This window comes from Balaenoptera musculus, chromosome 10 (genome assembly GCF_009873245.2).
Source record: "Balaenoptera musculus isolate JJ_BM4_2016_0621 chromosome 10, mBalMus1.pri.v3, whole genome shotgun sequence".
NCBI classification, from domain to species: Eukaryota; Metazoa; Chordata; class Mammalia; order Artiodactyla; family Balaenopteridae; genus Balaenoptera; species Balaenoptera musculus.
Genome location: NC_045794.1, coordinates 25,107,532 through 25,131,547, shown reverse-complemented (window position 1 = coordinate 25,131,547; position 24,016 = coordinate 25,107,532). Strand labels below are relative to the sequence as shown.

Genomic DNA, 24,016 nt, shown 5'->3' with positions numbered 1-24,016 from the left:
GAAAATGATGTTTGCTGTGAGTTTGTCATATATGGCCTATATTATGTTGAGGTAGGGTCCCTCTATGCCCATTTTCGGGAGAGTTTTTATCATAAATGAGTGTTGAATTTTGTCAAAAGCTTTTTCTGCATCTATTGAGATGATCATATGGTTTTTCCCCTTCAGTTTGTTAATATGGTGTATCACATTGATTGATTTGCATATATTGAAGAATCTTTGCATTCCTGGGATAAATCCCACTTGTTCATGGTGTATGATCCTTTTAATGTGTTGTTGGATTCTGTTTGCTAGTATTTTGTTGAGGATTTGTGCATTTATGTTCATCAGTAATATTGGTCTGTAGTTTTCTTTTTTTTTGATATCTTTGTCTGCTTTTGGTATCAGGGTGATGGTGGCCTTGTAGAACGAATTTGGGAGTGTTCCTCCCTCTGCAATTTTTTGGAAGAATTTGAGAAGGATAGGTGTTAGCTCTTCTCTAAATGTTTGATAGAATTTGCCTGTGAAGCCATCTGGTCCTGGACTTTTGTTTGTTGGAAGATTTTTAATTACAGTTTCAATTTCATTAGTTGTGATAGGTCTGTTTATATTTTCTAATTCTTCCTGGTTCAGTCTTGGAAAATTGTACCTTTCCAAGAATTTGTCCACTTCTTCATGGTTGTCCATTTTATTGGCATATAGTTGTTTGTAGTAGTCTCTTATAATCCTTTGTATTTCTGCGGTGTCAGTTGTGATTTCTCCTTTTTCATTTCTAATTTTAAATTTATTTATTTATTTATTTATTTATTTTTGGCTGCGTTGGGTCTTCCTTGCTGCGCGCGGGCTTTCTCTAGTTGCAGCAAACGGGGGCTACTCTTCATTGCCGTGCACGGGCTTCTCACTACCGTGGCTTCTCTTGTTGCAGAGCACAGGCTCTAGGTGCGCAGGCCTCAGTAGTTGTGGCTTGAGGGATCTAGAGCTCAGGCTCAGTAGTTGTGGCACACAGGCTTAGTTGCTCTGTGGCATGTGGGATCTTCCCGGACCAGGGCTCAAACCCGTGTCTCCTGCATTGGCAGGCAGATTCTTAACCACTGCACCACCAGGGAAGCCCCCATTTCTAATTTTATTGATTTGCATCCTCTCCCTTTTTTTTCTTTATGAGTCTGGCTAAACGTTTATCAATTTTGTTTATCTTCTCAAAGAACCAACTTTTGGGACTTCCCTGGTGGCACAGTGATTAAAAATCTGCCTGCCAAGGCAGGGGACACGGGTTTGATCCCTGCTCCAGGAAGATCCCACGTGCCGTGGAGCAACTAAGCCCATGTGCCACAACTACTGAGCCTGCGCTCTATAACCCACGAGCCACAACTACTGAAGCCCGTGTGCCTAGAGCCCATGCTCTGCAACAAGAGAAGCCACCTCAATGAGAGGCCTGTGCGCTGCAACAGAGAGTAGCTCCCGCTTGCTGCAACTAGAGAAGGCCCACATGCAGCAATGAAGACCCAATGCAGCCAAAAATATAAATAAAATTTTTTAAAAAAAGAAACAACTTTTAGTTTTATTGATCTTTGCTATTGTTTTCTTTGTTTCTATTTCATTTATTTCCACTGTGATCTTTATGATTTCTTTCCTTCTACTGACTTTGGGTTCTCTTTGTTCTTCTTTATCTAGTTGCTTTAGGTGTAAGGTTAGATTGTTTATTTGAGATTTTTCTTGTTTTTTGAGGTGAGACTGAATTGCTATAAACTTCCCTCTTAGAACTGCTTTTGCTGCGTCCCATAGGTTTTGGGTCTTCATGTTTTCATTGTCATTTGCTTCTATGTATTTTTTTATTTCTTCTTTGGTTTCTTCAGTGATCTCTTGGTTATTTAGTGGTGTACTGTTTAGCTTCCATTTATTTGTGTTTTTCACAGTCTTTTTCCTGTAATTGATTTCTAATCTCATAGCGTTGTGGTCAGAAAAGATGCTTGATACAATTTCAGTTTTCCTGAATTTTCCGAGGCTTGATTTGTGACCCAAGGTGTGACCTGTCCTGGAGAATGTTCCATGTGCACTTGAGAAGAAAGTGTATCCTGCCACTTTCAGGTGGAATGTGATATAAATATCAATTAAATCTATCTGGTCTATTGCGTCATTTAAAGCTTGTGTTTCCTTATTTATTTTCTGTTTGGATGATCTGTCCATTGGTATCAGTGGGGTGTTAAAGTCCCTTAGTATTATTGTGCTACTGACGATGTCCCCTTTTATGGTTGTTAGCATTTGCCTTATGTATTGAGGTGCTCCTATGTTGGGTGCATAAATATTTATACTTGTTATATCTTCTTGGATTGATCCCTTGATCATTATGTATTGTCCTTCCTTATCTCTTATAACAGTCTTTATTTTAAAGTCTATTTTATCTGATACGAGTATTGCTATTCCAGCTTTCTTTTGATTTCCATTTGCATGGAATATCTTTTTCCATCCCCTCACTTTCAGTCTGTATGTGTCCCTAGGTCTGAAGTGGGTCTCTTGTAGACAGCATATATGTGGGTCTTGTTTTTGTATCCATTCAGCAGTCTGTGTCTTTTGGTTCAACCATTTAATCCATTTACATTCAAGGTTATTATCAATATGTATGTTCCTATGACCATTTTCTTAATTGTTTTGGGTTTGTTTTTGTGGGTCTTTTTCTTTTCTTGTGTTTCCCACCTAGAGAAGTTCCTTTAGCATTTGTTGTACAGCTGGTTGGGTGGTACTGAATTCTCTTAGCTTTTGCTTGTCTGTAAAGCTTTTGATTTCTCCGTTGAATCTGAATGAGATCCTCGCTGGGTAGAGTAATCTTGGTTGTAGGTTTTTCTCTTTCATCACTTTATCCTGCCACTCCCTTCTGACCTGCAGAGTTTCTGCTGAAAAATCAGCTGATAACCTTATGGCGATTCCCTTGTATGTTATTTTTTGCTTTCCCTTGCTGCTTTTAATATTTTTTCTTTGAATTTAATTTTTGTTAGTTTGATTAATATGTGTCTTGGTGTGTTTCTCCTAGGGCTTATCTTGTATGGGACTCTCTGTGCTTCCTGGACTTGGGTGACTATTTCCCTTCCCATGTTAGGGAAGTTTTCCACTATAATCTCTTCTAATATTTTTTCAGAGTCTTTCTTTTTCTCTTCTTCTTCTGGGACCCCTATAATTCGAATGTTGGTGCATTTAATGTTGTCCCAGAGGTCTCTGAGATTGTCTTCAATTCTTTTCATTCTTTTTTCTTTATTCGGCTCCTTGGCAGTTATTTCCACCATTCTGTCTTCCAGCTCACTTATTCGTTCTTCTGCCTCAGTTATTCTGTTATTGATTCCTTCTAGTGTATTTTTTATTTCTTTTATTGTGTTGTTCATCTCTGTTTGTTTGTTCTTTAGTTCTTCTAGATCTTTATTAAACGTTTTTTGTTTTTTGTCGATCCGTGCCTCCATTCTATTTCCAAGACTCTGGATCATCTTTACTATCATGACTCTGAATTCTTTTCCAGGTAGGTTGCCTATTTCCTCTTCATTTATTTGGTCTTGTAGGTTTTTACCTTGCTCCTTCATCTGTGACATATTTTTTTTGTTGTCTTTTGTTTTTTTTTTTGATGGGTGGGATTGCGTTCCTGTCTTACTGGTTGTTTGGCCTGAGGCTTCCTGCACTGGAGTTTGTAGGCTGTTGGATAGAGCTGGGTCTTGATGCTGAGATGAGGACCTCTGGGGGACCTCACTCTGATGAATATTCCCTGCGGTCTGAGGTTCTCTGTTAGTCCAGTGGTTCGGACTCGGAGCTCCCACCACAGGAGCTCAGGCACAACCCCCCACTCGTGAACCAAGATCCTGCAAGCCAAGCGGAGCAGTAAAAAAAAAGGAGCAGAACAAAGAGTAAAAAATAAAATAAGATTAGAAAACTAACAGATATGTTAGAAAAAATTAAAAAATAGAAATATAGATGAAACAACAACTGGAAGGTAAAACAGAAGCACAATAGCGAAAAAGAGGAGGAAAAAAAGCTGGAAAAGGCCTTGGCTGTTGGGGGCTGGGCTTAGGCAGGGGTGGGGTTTAGGTGGTGGGTAGGGCCTATGCTTAGGACCCACAGCACTGGTAAAGGCCCTGTGGCGGGGGGGGTGGTGCTGAGGCAGCAGGAGGGGCTCAGGAGTGCCTCTGGCCTTGGAGGGTGGAGGACCAGGTCTGGGACCCCAGCGGGTTCCCTGGGCCCAAGTGGGCAGGGGAAACACTAGGCATGTTCCCCTTGATACCCTGGTCCAGGAGGGTCCCCCGGTCCGCCTCTCCTCCTCTTACCCCCTCCTCCCTCCCTCCCATGTCCCTAGGTCCCCCGTGGCCGGAGCGGGCCTTAGAGGGCAGAGGTCCCAGCCTGGGAGCCCAGCAGGCTTTCCAGAGCCTGAGTGGTTGGGGGGAATCACCCTCTGCACCTCCCCTGGTCCTCTGATCCTGGAGGGCCCCTCCCCATCTGCCTCTCCTCTTCTCCCCCCACCTCCCTCCTATGCCCCTAGGTCCAACACAGCCCGGAGGGGGCCTCAGAGGGCAGCAGACCCGGTCTGGGAGCCCAGCCGGCTTCCTGGGGCCCAGTTGGGCAGGAGAAATGCTAGGCACACTCCCCCATGATCCTCCGAGCCCCTAAGGGTCTCTCCAGGCGAGGGAACCCCTCCCCTCTCCCAGCCACCCCTCAGGGGCACTGGACCTGTCCAGCCTCCACCTCTCCTCCCCTCTCACTCCCCCCGTGTCCTACCTGGTCGCTCGAGGGTTCCTTCCGTCTCCTTGGGTGTTGCGGTCCCCCACCAGCGTCCAGCAGGTGCCCTAGTTTTGGGGAGATGCAAACTCAATGTCCTCCCATGCCGCCATCTTGACTCCGCCCCCCCACTAGTTGTATTTTTTACATTCCACATGTAAGTGATATCATACAGTACTTGTCTTTTTCTGTCTGACTTATTTCACTTAGCATAATGCCCTACAAGTCCATCCATGTTGCTGCAAATGGCAAAATTTTGTTCTTTTTAATGGCTGAGTAGTATTCCATTGTGTATATATATCACATCTTCTTTATCCATTCATACTTAGGTTGCTTCCATATCTTGGCAAGTATAAATAATGCTGTTATGAACTTCGGGGTGCATGTATCTTTTTGAACTGGAGTTTTTGATTTTTTTGGATATATACTCAGGAGTGGAATTGCTGGGTCATATCATAGTTCTATTTTTAGCTTTTTGAGAAACCGTCATACTGTTTTCCACAGTGGCTGCACCAATTTACATTCCCACCAACAGTGTTCAAGGGTTCCCTTTTCTCCACATAGAATGTGCCTTCTTAATGAGGCCTACCTGATTGATGTGAATTGCATCACTCCCACCTCTGTACTTCTTAGTGGCCCTTCTCTTGGCATTATTGTCTTCTAACCTATGATGTTGTTTCATGTTTTCATGTCAATGTCTTCCCTATTGAAATGAGCTTCTCGAGGACTGAAACTCATCTCTTCACTTCAGGAATCCCCTGTGCTTAGAACGGTGCTGGACAAAATGAAGGCATTTAATAAATGAGTGACTGATTAAAAGGTCACCTCCTGAAAGAGGCCTTCTTAGTCTAAAGTAGCATCATCCTTCACCTCCCACACTCATTTTCTATCATATTCTGTTGGTTATTTCATTTGTAACAGTGGTCTCTATTTGAAATCATCTTCTTCACTTATCTGACTCACATGAAAGCATCATGAGAACAGGGATCTGGCTATTTATTTTTCCCTACTATGTCTCCCCAAATTGGGATAATAGAGACTCAGAACTTTTTTTTTTTTTTTGGCATGAATGCATACTACTAAATTATTCTTCAGAAAGACTAAATCAGGGACTTCCCTGGTGGCAGAGTGGTTAAGAATCCACCTGCCAATGCAGGGGACACAGGTTTGAGCCCTGGTCCGGGAAGATCCCACATGCCATGGAGCAACTAAGCCTGTGCACCACAACTACTGAGCCTGCGCTCTAGAGCCCGCGAGCCACAACTACTGAGCCCGCATGCTGCAACTACTGAAGCCCACGCACCTAGAGCCCATGCTCCGCAACAAGAGAAGCCACCGCAATAAGAAGCCCGTGCACCGCAATGAAGAGTAGCCCCCGCTCGCTGCAACTAGAGAAAGCTCACGTGCAGCAACGAAGACCCAACGTGGCCAAAAATAAATAAAATTTAAAAATAAATAAATAAATATATTAAATACTTGTTTTAAAAAAAAAAGAAAGACTAAATCATTTTTCACTGCCATTAGCAATACATAAGAGCTTCTTTCACCATGCCCATAACCTGATATTATCAATTTAATAAGCATTTGTACGTTTTAAAAAATCATTAATGGGGATAAATTTTTTTCATGTGTTGGTTAGCTATTTGTATTTTTAAATTTGTTGTCATTACCATCTATTTTTAAGTTTGAGTATTGGTCTTATTATTGGTTTATAAGAGCTATATATATGTATATATATTATATATATATAATACTTTTTCCTTAGTTATAAGTTACAAGTACTTATTCATAAGGTTGTCGTTTGCCTTTAAATTTTGTGTATTTATATGTTGATGTAAATATTTTTTAATTTATTGGTTTAAATACATTCATATATATCTTTGATCCTTGATTTATCTCTTTGCTTTTATTTTTTAAAATTAATTTCCCAATCCGAGGTCAGAAATTTTTTAATTCAAACAAGCTTAATCCTGCTGAAATATATTTTCTCATATGGTAAAATGGCCTTATGACTGCTTCCTTTTTTTATTTTTTTATTTTATTTTATTATTATTTTTTAATTTATTTATTTGTTTGTTTCTGGCTATGTTGGGTATTCATTGCTGGGCACGGGCTTCTCACTGCAGTGGCTTCTCTTGTTGCGGAGTACGGGCTCTAGGCACGGGCTCAGTAGTTGTGGCTCGTGGGCTCTAGAGCGCAGGCTCAGTAGTTGTGGTGCACAGGCTTAGTTGCTCTGCGGCATGTGGGATCTTCCCGGACCAGGGCTCGAACCTGTGTCCCCTGCATTGGGAGGCAGATTCTTAACCACTGTACCACCAGGGAAGTCCTGCTTCCTTTTTTTTTAAAAAAATTATTTTCTCTCTAATTTATAGCTATCTTTATCATATACCAGATTCTCATATAGAAATAAATGATTTCTGGGAAAACTTGCCTTTATCATTGTCCTACTGAAAACCATGTTTGACTTTGTTGTGGATTACCTGGGGAACCCCTATAATTTTTCAACGTAGCATTTCTTTGATTTGAAATTGTCAGCTTGAAACTTGTGGAATTGTTCTCTCCTTCAGATGATAGCTAGTGGAACTGTAGGACTATGATAGAAATATTACCTCTTACTCAAGTCAGGTAGTATTCTAGTACACTGTAAAATGCTATGTTTTTCCCTGTGGGAGCCAGAAACCATTCAAGAGCTGCGTTCATCTCTTCTTGCTATAAATATATATTTGCTTATTCTTCAAATAGTATTTCAACATCATTTACCCTAAGATGTTATGCCAACTAATGTTTTTTCTTCTTGTATATAATCTTCTCCCTTCTTTCCTCCCTACAAATATATACGGAACACCTACTGTGGGCCAGGGACTGACCCTTCTCGGTTGTGGGCATCCAGTAGTGAACAAAATGGACAAAATAAATCCCTGCCCTTACCAACCTTATATTCTAGTTGGGGGAGGACACATAGTGCAATAAAATATATAATATGTTAGACAGAAGGGCTGGGGGGAAATGAGGTGGGAAGGGAGAGAAGAAGCATCTGGGATGCAGGTGCCATAGAGTTGTATGCAGTATAACTGGCAGAAGTCTTTCTGAGCAGGTGACATTTAAATAAATGTGACAGAATGATACTGAATTATTCTTTTTTTTTTTTTTTAAGGGATAAGTACATTTTTAAAAAAATTATTTATTATTTATTTTTGGCTGTGTTGGGTCTTCGTTTCTATGCGAGGGCTTTCTCTAGTTGCGGCAAGCAGGGGCCACTCTTCATCGCGGTGCGCGGGCCTCTCACTGTCGTGGCCTCTCTTGTTGGGAGCACAGGCTCCAGATGCGCAGGCTCAGTAGTTGTGGCTCACGGGCCCAGTTGCTCCGCGGCATGTGGGATCTTCCCAGACCAGGGCTCAAACCCGTGTCCCCTGCATTGGCAGGCAGATTCTCAACCACTGCGCCACCAGGGAAGCCCTGAATTATTCTTAATAGTAGGTGACTTTGATTCTAAGAAAATCAAGGGTTCTTTCTATACCTTTTTGATCAGCCCTCTGAATCATTTTAGAATTATGGTTATAATATTATGTTCTGTCTTTGACTTAGGTTCTCAAAGTAAAGTGGTCAAAATAAGATTGGATGTAGGGAAAGAATAAATTTTCAGGTAGAAAAAGTTTTCCATCATGGATTTTCACAGTGATATATTTTTAATAAATAGGTTACTTTTCTAGGAGAAAAATGGCACATCAGCCTTATTTTAAAGATAAAATAATTTGCTACCTATTGTCCTTCAAGGGAGCAGTGTGACATAGTCGACTGTAATAGGTATTGAATTTTTGAACCTGACTCCAATCCTGACTCCCCACCATCAGTCTGTGACTTTGGTGAGTCATTTGAGTTTTGGAACCCTGCTCCTCATTTGGCAGAGTGGAGTTTAAGTAATTGCTACGCCTAAATTAGAGAACTGTTAAAGAAGCAAATGTTCTTGTTTTTTATCAAATTTGATTTTTTTTTTAACCTAGGTGAATTATGTGGGAGAAGGCTTTACCCAATGATTTTCATGAGCTCTGGACCACTGGTGAGGGTGACATTTCATTCCCGTGTGCAAGGTGCTTTTGGCATAAATTATATTGTCTTTAGAGTCCAAGGTATGTTTGGTCATTTAGTAAACTTATAAAGTTAAAAATCAATGTTTTTCTTTTTAGGAATATTTCAAAACTTACACATTGTTTTGTAAGAAAAATTATGTTTCTGTGGGGAACGAGTTTATGTTTGAAGGGAAAATCTATTTAAGTGATCTGAGATTGGTCTGGTCCAAGAGGAAAAACTACTCAGTAAATAAGCTGATTAACTTGTAAATTATTCAGAATTGTGATTTCTGGACATGGCTAAGATATATTGATTGCAAGATAGCATTTTTTATTGTGATTGTGATTTTTACACCACACTGATCCTTTTCTGTAGCCATAACTCTTGTGGATTGAAAGATTTGAGTTCTAAATCTTAGCTGGCTGATTAGCTCTGGACAATTTATTATCTCTGTATTAGAGTTTTCTTTATAGTGATATTATAATAATAAAAGGTTAGAATGAGTTGTAAAAACAAACTAAACAAATAGTAGATGCTAGCATTATAAATGTAAACTCATGCAATTCAGAGTTTTCAGACTGCATTTTCAAACATGTAATTAGTGAGGTTTCTGACTCTTGAACATAGGTAACCAAGAGCTAGGTTCTCTCTTTGGCACTGAAAAGCATTGCAGAGATACATTTGGAAAAAAGTTAAGTGAGTAATAAAGAAAAGCATGTATATCATATGAAAGTTTTTTCCTAAAGAACTATGTTATGAATATTGCTTTTAACAAATATCAAATGATATCACTTATATGTGGAATCTAAAATATGATACAAATGAACTTATTTACAAAACTGATACAGACTCACAGACATTGAAAACAAACTTGTGGTTACCAAAGGGGAGAGGGGGTCAGGGAGGGATAAATTAGGAGTTTGGGATTAGCAGATTCAAACTACTATATATAAAACAGATAAACAACAGGGAACTGTATAGCACAGGGAACTATATTCAATGTCCTGTAATAAAACATAATGGAAAAGAATATGTGTGTGTATATATGTATGTATGTGTGTGTGTGTGTGTGTGTGTGTATGTATATATATATATATATATATATATATATATATATATATATATACGTAAAACTGAATCACTTTGCTGTACACCAGAAATTAACACAACATTGTAAATCAATTATACTTCAATAAAATTTTTTTTCAAAATGAATATTGCTTTTAGATGGAATTGTGCAGGGAACCTGCATTTTCTATAGTTATCACACTTTATCTTCCATAGACCCTAGGCTGTGCCAAAGATAATTTGAGAGAGGTGCTGGTTTTCTGTATCTTTTGAATGTTGCAGATAGAAAATTTTTAGTGAAACTAACCACCTCTTGTTAACTTTTTTCTAAAACAATTAGGGAGGAAAGCTGATAGCTCTGATCTGAAAAGGCATATAAGAAGCCTCTTAAAAATTAGTTTTACCTCAATCCCTTTTCTTCTTTATTTCTAGGTCCAAAGGGCAGTAAAACTACCAAATTTCTTCAGAGTTCAAACCAAGGGCATGTGACCACTTGTGACGATGTTATTCTGACCAAACCAACAGGAATCATAGAAATCCCAAGATATTTTCACAGAACCACTATGAGGTGAGGAAAGAATGTTTACTACAATGGAAGTTGATGGATGATCCCTTGGCAAGCAGGGACATTTGTTATTTGCTTAAGGCATTATTTTCCACTTCCTTCCCTTAAAGAATAGACTTTGAGATAATCCCTGATTTGAGGCCTTCAATATATGAAAACTGAATATAAGATTACATTAATAAATACTGTTGATAAATTGTACTTTCCTAACAAAAGAGACTATTTATTAGGTAAAGTGGAAAGCCAAATCTCTATCAAAGAGTTTTGGAGATTGAAATAATGTACAGAAAAGCTTCTTGCACACAGTAGGTACTCAATAAATGGTTCTTAAAATGCCACAGTGGAAAGAGAACCTTCCCTGAATTAAACATTAGAATAAATTTAAAATGAGAAACAAAAAAATTGAAGATTCATATAGTATCAATCCTAAGTAAATTTATGTGATTTGGGGAAGTTTGGGAAAAGAATATTCTTTAACTCTTATAGGCTGCCAATCAGAATTTATAAAATACAAGTGATTGACCAACCATTCACCATAATGGGTGAACTTTTGACAAATTCAGTATTAGAAAATATTTTTAATTGTTATAGTTTAAATCTTTCTTTCACCTTAAGCACAGAAGAAGCAGGTAGAGTCAATAACAGTGACTCACTGAGTGATGCATTGAATTATGAACAAAGTAAACAACAACATATGCTATTTAGAAATCATTTCTGACTTTCTTTCATCTGTGCTACAGCTGCCACTGGAGATTATTAGCCCCTTTAAATCACATCATTCGCCTTGATATTGTCAACTTCCAGATGCAACCAATGCCCTTGGCCTGTCAGGGTCACCTGTGGGTTTACGAAGGATTTGGATCAGGCAAAAAATTAATAGGTAACTAATTTCCTGTGAAGAACTATGCTATTGATTTTCTTTTACAAAATATTCTTAGAGCGTTTTATATTCAGTGTGTGAATTACAGATGACATAAATTAGTCTCTTCTTATGTGATATTGAACTAGCCTGTTACTATTTTTTATTGTAATTGAAATTAATGTAACACTCTCTGATTAAGTTAAAAAGGAAACCCAACTATATGTTGTTTACTTGGGTCATACCTAGATTACACTTGCCCAGAAATACTAAAAATAAAGGATGAACAGTTTTAGACAAATGTAACGCAAGAAAATTGAGAATATAACATTAATCAGGCAAAATAATGTTCACAGGAAAGGCATTAAATGGGTTTGTCAATTAGATAGTAACCGAAAACCTGATTACAGTGACTTAAATTTATTATTCTGAAAGAAAGAGAAATCCAGAGGGATGCAGATGCACCACCAGCTCAACAGTTCAACTCTGTGAAGACTGGCATTACTGCAATTCTCTTGGCCTTTTCCTAGTGGTTCCATAATGGCTATCTCAGTTGTCACCATTACACTGGAGGAAAAAGGAAGAAGGGGCACAGGGAAGGATTATCACCAAGGAGAATGTAAATACGTTTCCAGGAATCCTGTAGCAAATTTAAGTCACTTTGGCCAGATTTGTCACATGGCCATACCTGACTGGGAGATGACTAGAGAAAAGGGAAATGGAAACAGGGTTTGGGCTGGCTGACTGATGTTACCCAATATACCCAGATATAGCAGCCTAGAGTTCTGGAATCTGACGGTCCTGGGTCTAGTAGATCACAGTTCTACCACGTAGTAATTCAGTGACTTTGCGAATGTTCCCAAAGCTTTCTAAGAATCACTGTCCTCATTTGTGACATGAAGATAATCTACCTGTAACTTTTTGTGTGATTTAAAAGAAGAGACACTCCACCATCACTAGCACACATAGATACATGGGCATTAAAAATTCCCAATTTGCTTAAGTCAGAGATACAGATGCCTAAGGTAACAAGGTGACTCCCAGAGGGAGAGGATGTGTGGTATTTTGCTGGCCTTTGACTCTTTAGAAAGGACCCAGAAGCCAGTGTCACTCTCCACGTAGGTAGAGCCCTGCCAGAGTTGATAAAACAGCCAATTGCTAACCCACTGTCCTTTCATTCTTCGGGCTTATGTTACCATCCCAGAAGCAGGTGTATTAACAATCTTTGTGTTTCTACTTAAGGGAATGTTAGTAAACATGGAGCTTCCTGGTCCTCAGTCAACATAACATCAGTAAGGGCTTAGCTTCTTGGGGGGAGAGTATAGCATCTAGGCCCAGTATCCTTGGAAATTATCTATGCTTCTTGCTTTCTTGCCTTACAGAATACCTGTTACTTGTACTGCTTCATGAGATTACTTTGAGAATTAAATGAGAGAATGCATGTTAACCAATATAAAAGAAACCAAGCTTCTGCTGTGTTTGAATTAGAATTATACATTTTAATTCATATTCTTAAAATTGTGGTGCTTAGAATAAAAGATTAGACTGTTGTTTCCCTATTGCCTCTCCATCAATGGGGTGTTGGAGAACAGACAGTTTAGAAGAACAAAGAAATAAAGAAAAATGGAAAACAGTACATTAGTTATATCAGTTATAATTTATAGAATTAATGAATTATATATCTGTTGTTCTTTACTTAGAATTTGTTCTTTACTTACAATTAGTTCACAAAACATATGTAATATTTCCTATCTTCTTCCACAAACATTTTATGACTCGATTTCCATTTCTGCACATAAGACTCACAGCCTCTAGGGGTTAACTCAATTTTTGAGGTCAATAGGTTATTGAATGAATATTTTTAACATAACCAACTATGCTATATCCCAAGAATGCACGAATAGTTTAATATTGAAAATGTATTATCTATCTTAAAACTAGGTCAAATTAGGAAAAAATAGATATAAATTAATGATACAATAATTGTATCCTTAAAACCATCCCAGTAAAAATCAGTTAAAAGATATAATGGAAAAATCACTTCAGTCATAATTAGCAACAAAAACCATGTAACTAGGAATAACTTTAAAATGAAATGTGACTTTTATTGTGCAAATGTGAAATTTACACACACACACACACACACACACAGAGATCTGAATACAGAAAAGACCATGTTCTAAAACTGGAAGACAAAATTAACATTAATTCACCCCAAATTAATTTAGAAATATACCAAAATCTAGTAAAATCCCAATGGGAATTGTTTTTGGAGCGTGAGGAGGAAATTGATAATAACTCTAAAGTTTATCCTTAAAATAAACAGAACTAGTTGAAAATGTTTTGGGGAAAAAAATGACCAGATGATGAGGTGAATTATCAGTATTAAAGCATACTTTAAAATAATGATAATTAACACAGGGTAGTACTGGTACAAGAATAGACACACATGACTAGAAATAAATAGACCAGAAGGGGCCCAAGAAATTATAAGGCATTTATATGTGATAAATTTGGCATTACAAATCAGGGAGGAAAATATAAATTATATTCTCTCTCACCTCATAGAACAGTTGATTAAAGAGTTAAGCATTTTTCTTAAGCCATTAAAAGTTTAAAAAATAAGCAATTAGTTATGGATGGAGAAGGATCTTCTCATGTAAAAGCAATCGAAGACAATAGGAAATTATCAATAAACTCCTTTATAACTAAAAACTTTTCTTCAACAGAAACAAAATTAAAAAGCAAATAACAAACAAGATTTTCAACAACTCTGAGAAAGGCTTAAGGTAATTAATATAGGGAATGTTTACAAATCAGTATTAGAAAAGCCCAAATCTGTAAAATAAAATTAATTTACAGGCCCAAATATCTTTGACTCAGCCTTGAATGAATTTCAGGTTAAAACCAGAGTTCCCAAGGCTTTTGAGTCTTTTGTTCATTTTCCAAAAGAATTACAAACTATTGACCCAAGTGATTTTGAAAACAAAAAGCACTGTATTAACCCTTAACCTCTTTTGATAGATAAGGAAGGTTAATGAATATTTGCATATCAGTTACTATACAATCTAAATTACATCTCTCCTTATTTTGCCTCTTGTCACAATGAAGTGATCCTCTGGCCATCTGTTTATTAAAAAGGGCAGTTTTCCTATTATAGTGAAAAGCTTAATTGTTCTAGAATTGTTGACTTGAAACTATGTGTGTTATAACTGCTTTTGTTAGAATGTTTGTTTCAGAAGTATGATCAGTTAAACTTAGAAATGGTTTGTCACAGGGAGCAGATTTGAATTGTCAACCTTATGATAATAAACCCTGACTCAACAATTGTAAAGCACAGCTATATTCTTTTAGAATTAAGAGGATCCCTAACATAAAACAATTTTTAAATAGTACAATAAGAGTTTAATCAATTAATTTTAAAACGCAGTTCAGAATTACTATTTTCCTAGATATACCTTACTATAAAAATGGGCAAGTGATCTGAATGAGCAATTCATAGATAAATAAATACATGTGAGAAAAAATACTTAGCCTCTTTAAAACGGAAATGAAAAAAATTTTTACCTACTTAACTGACAAAAAAGATTTGAAGAATGATTATACTTTGTAAACAAAATGCAGTGTAACAGACATTTTCATGTTGTTGTTTAGGTATAATATGTCATATGCTTTCTGGAGGAAGACATAGAAATGTTTTTCAAAAGCTATAAATCTATAACCTTTTATTCAGCATTTCTATTTTCACCCATATTTATAAAAATATGCCTTACATTTATGTGTAAGATATTCATTCAGCTGGTGTTATTTATGATAATGGCCAAAAAAAAAAAAAAAAAAGGATCTAAATAGGAAATTGGTTAAGAAATGTATAGTAAATCCATAGGCTAAAATGTTATGCCACCACTAAATAAAATATTTTCAGCTAACTTTTTTAGAAGACAGAAAAATCTTACATGTAATATTGTAACTGAGCAGGATCCTATAGGGCCTTCCCGGGACAGGCCTTCCCCCCATACTCTGCAAATTTCCTGAGTTGTTTTAGATGTGGACCACCAACACTCCCCCCTACCCCACCAAATGGAAGATGTTAGCTACTTGATGACCGTGAGCACAGGGCCCCAGGCCTCCTGGAGCCTAAGGACTGATAAGGTTAACCCCTGTGACATCACCCTGTTCCCTCATCATCAGGCAATCAGAGAATTGTGCGCAATCTGATCACATACCCTGAGACATGCCCCCCCACCCCCCAACCTGGCTTTTACAAATGCTTTCCCTAAAACCCTTCGGGGAGCTTGAGGCTTTTTAGGGCATGAGTCTTGCATGGTCTTGCAATAAACCTTTCTCTGCTCCAAACTCCGACATTTCAGTTTGTTTGGCCTCACTGTGCGTCGGGCACATGAACTTCTGTTAACAATATTAAGTGAGAAGATTGGAATGAAAAAATTACACAGTATATTTTAATTTTTTAAAAAAAGTGCTATATATTACTTAAGTAAAGGTCTAAGGGGAAACACACCACTATGTTTAAGTGGATATTTCTAGATTGCAAGATTATAAGTAATTGTTTTTAAAATTCTCCAAATTTTCTCCAGAGAATGGTTAAACATTCTTATCTTAAAGAAAACTATAAAGAGCAAAAGATGAGGGACTTCCCTGGTGGCACAGTGGTTAAGAATCCGCCTGCCAACGCAGGGGACACAGGTTCGAGCTCTGGTCTGGGAAGATCCCACATGCCATGGAGCAACTAAGCCCGTGCGCCACAACTATTGAGCCCATGTGCCACAACTACTGAAGCCCACATGCCTAGAACCCGTGCTCCGCAACAAGAGAGGCCACCGTAATGAGAAGCCCGCGCACTGCAACTAGAGAAAGCCCGTGCGCAGCAACAAAGACCCAACACAGCCAAAAATAAATAAATCAATAAATAAAGTTATTAAAAAAAAATAAAAAGCAAAAGATGAAAGAAAAATGTTTTGTTCTAGAAGCTGAACTAGATTCATAGGGTAGCAGTTACAGAGAACTTCATGACAGCAGTCTGGCTACTAGCAGTCAGCCTCACAAGAGAGAGAACCATCGGTGAGGATCAGTCTCCATCATCTTCTGAAGGATGCTTTAGAAGCCCAGGGGTAATGGGAGGTTGAGCGAACCATTGCTAATTAGCCCTAGGATTCTGATTCACAGGAGACCTCTAAGAACTATTGCCTAAACAAATTTCATTTACACCAGCTAGTGGTTTTGACTTTCATGCCAATTACTGTACCTTGCCTCTTATTCATTTGGCTGTGCTGTGGATAAATGAAGGCTGTATGTAGCTAAGGCTCAAATATACTCCCTTATATATAGTTATTTCAGTTGGGTGACAAAAATATTTTTTTAGTTCCCTGATGACCTAGCTAGACTGAAACCAGCCTCTGTACCTCAAGACCAGATTAAATCTTGGAGACAGTTTTGGGTGAGGTAGAAAAGAATAGCTTGATTGCTTTGCCAGGCAAAGGGGGTCATAGTGGGTTAATGCCCTCAAAACCATGTGTCCCCACTTGGAGAGGGTAGTGAGAAGTGTTATAGTAATGGTTCAAAGAGGGCGTGATCGGCTCATGGACATTCTTCTGATTGGTTGGTGGTGAGGTAAGTAGGAGTCAGCATCATCAACCTTCAGGTTCCAACTAGTCTGGGGCCTATGTGCTTGTGAGCAGCATACCATGGTTAATTGTTAACTTCTCCCACCTGGAGGGGGTTTCAGTATCTGCAGAACAGCTCAAAGATATTGCTGTGGGTATCTGTTGATGGGGAGCCAGGACCTTGCCCCAACCAGGCTGTACTATTGTTTCTCTTGACTGTTTGTTTCTCCCTGGTTTCGCGTCCCCTCCCTTCCCTCATTAGCAACTGCTTGAATCTGCCCTTTGAAACTCAAGGAAGGTCATGGAGGCTGAATGGAGGCTATTTCCTGTAATTCAAGAAACGGGGGACACAGAAAGCCTTTGTGCCCAGGAGCCCCCCAGGGCCCTACTCGGTATCAACCATGTTACCTTCTTTTATATTATATGGCTTTAAAAAGATCTACCTAAGTATTTCAGACAGTATAAGAACTGGATACAGTGTCCTAGTTGGTTTGGAACCACTTTCTTAGAACTGCTTACACTCAAGAATCTGGAACATCTCTCTCTATTCTAATTGGGTTTTATTTTGCTTAATTTTCCCATTTTTATATTGTTGGTACGGGATACAGTATAAATTTGTATTAAAACTAGGATTTTTTTTCCTTTCACTTTGCTCAATAACCTTTGCCTTGATGAATAGTAAGAATTTTTTTTTTTTTTTTTTTTTTTGTCTAGGAGATCTATGTAAAGGAGATTCACCTTCATTAAAATCTCATGGTCCTCTTATGATATTGATTTTCACATACAATGTCAGTTTGGCCATGGAAAAATTTTCTTTGAGATATTCTTTTCATATGTCTGGTAAGTCTATTACTTTTTTCATATTTGTTTTTGTGTATGTTTGTTTTATTGTGCTTTATTAGAAAATATGTGTTATCAAATAAAGAGATTTGAATTCTTTATTTCATTTGTCAGCTATAGGGGAGAAGAAAAAAACAATATTTAAGATTGTGATTTCTATAATCTGTGGAGGTCTCAAGCTAAACCTCCTTAAGGCATAAGATTGATCAGATTTTTCATTTTTTCTTACAGCAACTAATAATTTTGTCTAGTTTTCTGTATACTTGGAATATTGTAAAAATGCAGTAGGAAATTTTTATCCCTAGCCTAAAAGTTTCAAGTAATTTTTCTATTTTGAAATTCATTTCCTTAATGTACTAATATCAAGAGTAATTGATTCTTTTTTTAAAACTTGTTTGGTGGATAGTTCATATATATTAGTTGTAACCAGATTCTTGAAAAATATGCTTTGCCCAACATTCCTATAGTTTTGGTGAAGGCATAGACAGCATTATGAAAATTGGAACTTTTGCAAATTATGGAAATTGGGTATCATGGAAAAAGCATTTGCAATTATGCTTAATTCTGAATAGTTATTAGAACTGCTCTAGTCCTTAAGATTAATCAATTCATACTCATTAAAATTGTTAATTGGAATACAATTGTAGAAATATTTCTGCAAAAAACATTATACTTTTTTAGTCTGATAATGTGAGAAATGTTGGATGGAGAACACAAAGAAGATTTGCATCAAGTTCAAATTATGTAAGTGAAAGTATACCGTAAGGGGCTAACATAAAATAGAATAAAATCTCACATTTAAGCCTTTAATTATTCAGGCTATCAACAAATTGTTTTAAACTTATGCCAGGCCATGTTTAAAGCACTGAGGATTCAGCAGTGAACAAGACAGTCCCTGCCCTAAAAGAGTTTACAGTCTAGTGGGGGAGATAGTCAGTAATCTGTAAACAGAGAAGGACAGAGACTGTTGCTTATCACCCAGTTCTGCCATGATTAACCCACTGCAGTAGCTGATGGACAGTGTACTCTGTGCTTCAGAGGGAAGAAACTAAGGTGATAGATAACAGGATGCTCTGTGCTCTGGAAAAGCAGGCCCCTTGCATAGTTAGATGTATATCTCAGGAAGAATTTTAATGAACCCAGATTTTGCATTTTCCCATACACAGAAAAGCACTAAAATCATTAACTTCAGATCTCTGTACTTTGTGACTAGCAGTAACGTTTTATCAAGACATGCGCTTGACTGCACATATTCCCTAGCCAAAATCACATTTAAGCTGGCTTTTCCCCCTACCTCTTCGGAACAGCTTTCTCAGAGCTACTGAGTGGTTGTCTTGCGGGTTAGTCCTCAGTAACACCCTGAGTAAAACAAAATCATAGCTCTTAGGTTGTGCATTTTTCTTTCAGTCAACTAATCAAATAATCTCATAGAAAAATATAGAGTGAAAAAACAACTATATTAAGTTATGAAGGAGAGATCTTATTTAGTTCGGTAAAGGATGGGCATGGAATTCTAGGAAAACTTTCTTTGTTCTCTTACAGCAAAACACCTTGAAATGTATTTCTACTCACTGTCTACCCTTTTACCCTTTCATTTTTTCTTGAATCCATTCTCATAAGGCTTTCTTTCTTACCATTCCCCAGACGGTGTTCTTGCCAAAGCTACCAGTGACCTCCACAGGTTCAGATCCACCAGTCACTTCTCAGTCCTAATAGCTGCATTTGGCACGGATAAGCTCTTCTTCCTTCTGGAGTTTCATTTGTCATGGCCTCTAGGAAACCACTGTTTCTTGGCTATCCTCTTACTTCATTGGTCTCCTTGGAGTCTCTTTGCTGGTTGCACCTCCTTTTCTCTACTATTAAAAGTTGAGGTGTCCCAGGACCCAGTCCTTGACTTTCTTTTCTTCTCTACCTGTAGTCACTCTTAAATGATCTCACCCAATCCCTAGTTTTAAATACCGTCTTTACACAGATAACTCCCAAAGTATATCTCCAGTCCCAACTTCTTTTTTGAACTCCAGTGCTATATATCCAATTGCCTCCCTCTTCATTTGGATATCTAATAAGCATCTCAAACTTAACATGACCAGAATTCAAGTCTTGATTTCCTACCCCTGTCTCCAAATTCTTCCTCCACCAATCTTCCCCACCTCAGTAGATGGCAACTACAGTTTACTAATTAATTGCTCAAGCCATTATCTTGGTAATCCTTGACTTTTCTTCTCACATCTCTCATTGGATTTAGTTAATCTGTGGGCCTTCAGCAAAACTGATCTGGAATCCAACTACCTCTCAACGTCACTATAACATTCTGATACAAGCCTTTGTTTAGTCTGTTTTACTAATAGCCAGACTAAACAGAATAATCATTCTACCCAGAATAATCATTTTTAAAAGAATAATTCAGATCATGTTACTCCTCTGCTTATAATCTTTCAATATTTTCCCAGCTCACTCTTAGTAAAAGTCCTTACAGTGACCTATAAGATTCTATATGATATGGTTCTTGGCTACCTCCTTGAGTACTTCTCCTGCCATTTTCCCCAGTGCTCGCTCTACACCATCCTTCCTGCTGTTCCCCAGACACACCAAGCATGCCCCACGGCTGTTATCTCCAAAATGTACAACATGCCTAGCAAATAGATGATGCTCAAGAATTGTCTGAATAAAGGAAATGACATTCTAGCTGGGGTAGATTAGTGAGTAGAGAGTAAGGAGGTAGCTCCCTATCTAATAAATGGATAAGAAATACATCTGTTTTGCTTATAGAAATCCCTTTGGCTTAGAGCTAAAAGATGAATAGAAGTCAACTCAGCAGACTTCGTACACATGTTCAATTTCTGTTTTCAGATAAACACAGAAAAGCTTTAGTGCAGACATTTTTCTAACAACAGCAGAAATGTAATAGATTTACCCCATGTGTGAGGTTTGTTAAAGATCTGACTCATCATTCATATTCTTGAGATTACAAATTAAAATATATCAGTAGAAATTGTTATATCTATGTGAGTAAAAAATATAAAACCATAAAATGTGTGTGCAATATTTAGTAGTATGGAAAAATATTCACAATTGGGGGGGTAGGGGAGGTTACAATGGTGTAAAATGAAATACAATTAAAAAATGTATATACTATAGCTTAGGAAAAAGCAGGAGTTACATTAAAATATGATCATTGGTTATAGGATGGGACTACAGGAGACTTTTATTTTCTCCTTTGAAATCTGTTTTTTTTTGAAATTTTCTACAATGTAAACGTATCACTTAAACAAAAGAATAAAGAAATATAAAGTATTAAATAGGATATATTGACCTTGAATATTCTCTTATTCTAGATTCTGTGAAAGGAAAAATTAAAGTTAATGGTAAAGAGGAGAAAGGAGGTAAGGAATTGGCTTCACTGTCTTGGCTTTGTTTACCTGATATTATGGAAATAGAGTGAGGAATATCTTTGCTGCTAAACACTGTTCAGGAAGAAGTATACCCTGGCTGCTATCAAAAACTTTCAAGTGTTGTGTCCTTATTCTATTTGCTTTATAGTGAAATATGAACTTGTACTAGTTTTCTGAGTGTCAAACTTTGGGGGTGGTGGAGACCTGGGTCAGATCAGGGAGTAGAGAGTAACAAGGTAGCGCCCAATCTAATTAATGGGTAAGAAACACATGTTTTATTTATGGGAGCTTCCCTAACTATTTGAATTCTATTATTCATTAACATTCTTTCCATATATTTTATGTCTTTTGGATTGTGCATGTATCTCTGTCTCTCTCGTTTCCTTTTTTGGCTGGGCCATTGCATAGTGAAACAAAATGATAAGATTATTGATAAGTAAATGTTTTTGGATGACATTAACTTTAGGTTGGGTAGTACCTAGAGCATTTGGAGTAAACCCAAAATGTCACTGAATTCCTCAATTCTCTTTTTGGTGTAGTAGCCCCTTGGCCCTTGTGAACCTTCATATCCTGGTTTCAACTATTTGAGAGTAATCCAAATTTCCCTACCAAATAAATGATTGTAATTTGAAGTGTAGGCTGAATTTTAGGAGTGTTTAATTTACTCGGGGATTTAGAAGATTGTGTGCTAAAAATGAGCAACAAAACTACATTGAAATATAGATATGGTTGACTTAGTGGTTCACAGTTTGTGAGTTAAACTCAAACAACTTTAATCTGTCTTCTTTTGGGAGGTGTCAGATTTTCAAAACAAGTCATTTAAACCCTGTGTCACCATACATAAGGAGCTATGGAAGCAAAGAAATAGTGATAGAACTTTATAAAAGTACACTACAGTTTAGGTTTTTTTTTTTTTTTAATTTTTAATATATTTATTTATTTATTTTTGGCTGTGTTGGGTTCCCGTTTCTGAGCGAGGGCTTTCTCCAGTTGCGGAGAGTGGGGGCCGCTCTTCATCGCGGTGCCTGCTCTTCATTGCGGTGCCTGCTCTTCATCGCGGTGCCCGGGCCTCTCACTATCGCGGCCTCTCTTGTTGCGGAGCACAGGCTCCAGACGCGCAGGCTCAGTAATTGTGGCTTACGGGCCTAGTTGCTCCGCGGCATGTGGGATCCTCCCAGACCAGGGCTCGAACCCGTGTCCCCTGCATTGGCAGGCAGACTCTCAACGACTGCGTCACCAGGGAAGCCCTACAGTTTAGGTCTTAATGACCTAGTTGTAGACATTAAAACCAGATCCTTCATTATTGTATTAAATATGTTTTTTTTTTTTCTTTTTGCCTCAAGGATGTCCAGTATTGGATTTGATTCCAGTTAGTTCTATTGAGATCACATCTCCCAATTATCCTAACATTTATCCTAACATGCTGAACTGCACTTGGACTTTTTATTCTATGTCAGGAAATAAAATGAAGGCAGTGATTAAAGGCTTTATAACAGAAGAATCTTGGAACTGTGAATGGGATTACTTCAATATTTATGACGGACCAGATCAGCAATCAAGATTACTTGGTAAACTGAACTTTCTTAAATGTCCTACATTGAGTGGCATTCATATAAGCATTTATATAATCATATATATGGAAACCATGACCTACATTTGCCTTTGGAATGATATAATTTGTTGTCAGTGATTTTCCATCAGATCCTTCAGCAGAATCCTGAGTATTATTATTTTTTTTAATGTACATCAATTTTCTTCATGTCATGCTTATTTATGTGATGTGCTTGTGTTCTCTTTCTTACTCTTCTATTTTCTCTCTATTCTTGCTTTACTTTTTTTAAATTAATTAATTAATTTATTTATTTATGGCTGTGTTGGGTTCTCGTTTCTGTGCGAGGGCTTTCTCTAGTTGTGGCAAGCGGGGGCCACTCTTCATCGCGGTGCGTGGACCTCTCATTATCGCGGCCTCTCTTGTTGCAGAGCACAGGCTCCAGATGCGCAGGCTCAGTAATTGTGGCTCATGGGGACTAGTCGCTCCGCGGCATGTGGGATCTTCCCAGACCAGGGCTCGAACCCGTTTCCCCTGCATTAGCAGGCAGATTCTCAACCACTGCGCCACCAGGGAAGCCCCTGAGTATTATTGAACACAATGAGATGAGCATGAGACTGTACTCACTGGATCTTGACCTTTAATTCCAGCTCTTTTTGATTTCATCCAGTGATTCCTATCTCATTTTACCATTAGGGAGCACACTAATTTTGTTTTTCTCAGGAGGTCATATGTTTTAAGAGGTTTTATTTCCTAAACTGCATTTTTAGGTAACTTTTTGAAATTTGTTTACTCAGATTTCATCCTCACAGTAAAGGTGGTTCTCTTTAGGCCCAGGGTAAATTATTAAAAGGTAAAGGTCAATTATCTTGAATAATCTTTGGAGATTTATTGACCACATGGTGTCTACCATGTTTGGATGTCAGGCAATATCCTGTTCTAAGATTGACACATAGAGGGAAGTTTTCCAAAGGTTTTGTAATTCAGTATTGTATCACCTTCTCCAATCTCCAACCAGTTATGCCAATCAGGACACCTTTACAATCCACCTATCACAAAGGGCAAGAGGAGAGGTTTATTTTTATTTTTTAAATTTTTTATAAATTTATTTATTTATTTTATTTTTGGCTGTGTTGGGTCTTCGTTGCTCTGTGGGGGCTTTTCTCTAGTTGCAGCGAGCGGGGCTACTCTTTGTTGTGGTGCACGGGCTTCTCATTGCAGTGGCTTCTCCCATTGCGGAGCACGGGCTCTAGGCGCACGAGCTTCAGTAGTTATGGCATGCGGGCTCAGTAGTTGTGGCTCATGGGCTCTAGGGTGCAGGCTCAGTAGTTG

General features: G+C 37.9%; 1 protein-coding gene across 1 annotated transcript in view; it reads left to right on the top strand.

Moving 5' to 3' along the window:
• The window catches only part of OVCH1 (ovochymase 1), a 75,792-nt gene that overhangs the window by 48,967 nt on the left and 2,809 nt on the right, over window positions 1-24,016 (top strand). Inside the window, 5 exon segments of the mRNA XM_036865994.1 lie at window positions 8,724-8,849; window positions 10,291-10,426; window positions 11,164-11,303; window positions 17,618-17,743; window positions 21,079-21,126. Of these exon segments, the coding sequence (XP_036721889.1) occupies window positions 8,724-8,849; window positions 10,291-10,426; window positions 11,164-11,303; window positions 17,618-17,743; window positions 21,079-21,126 (576 nt within the window).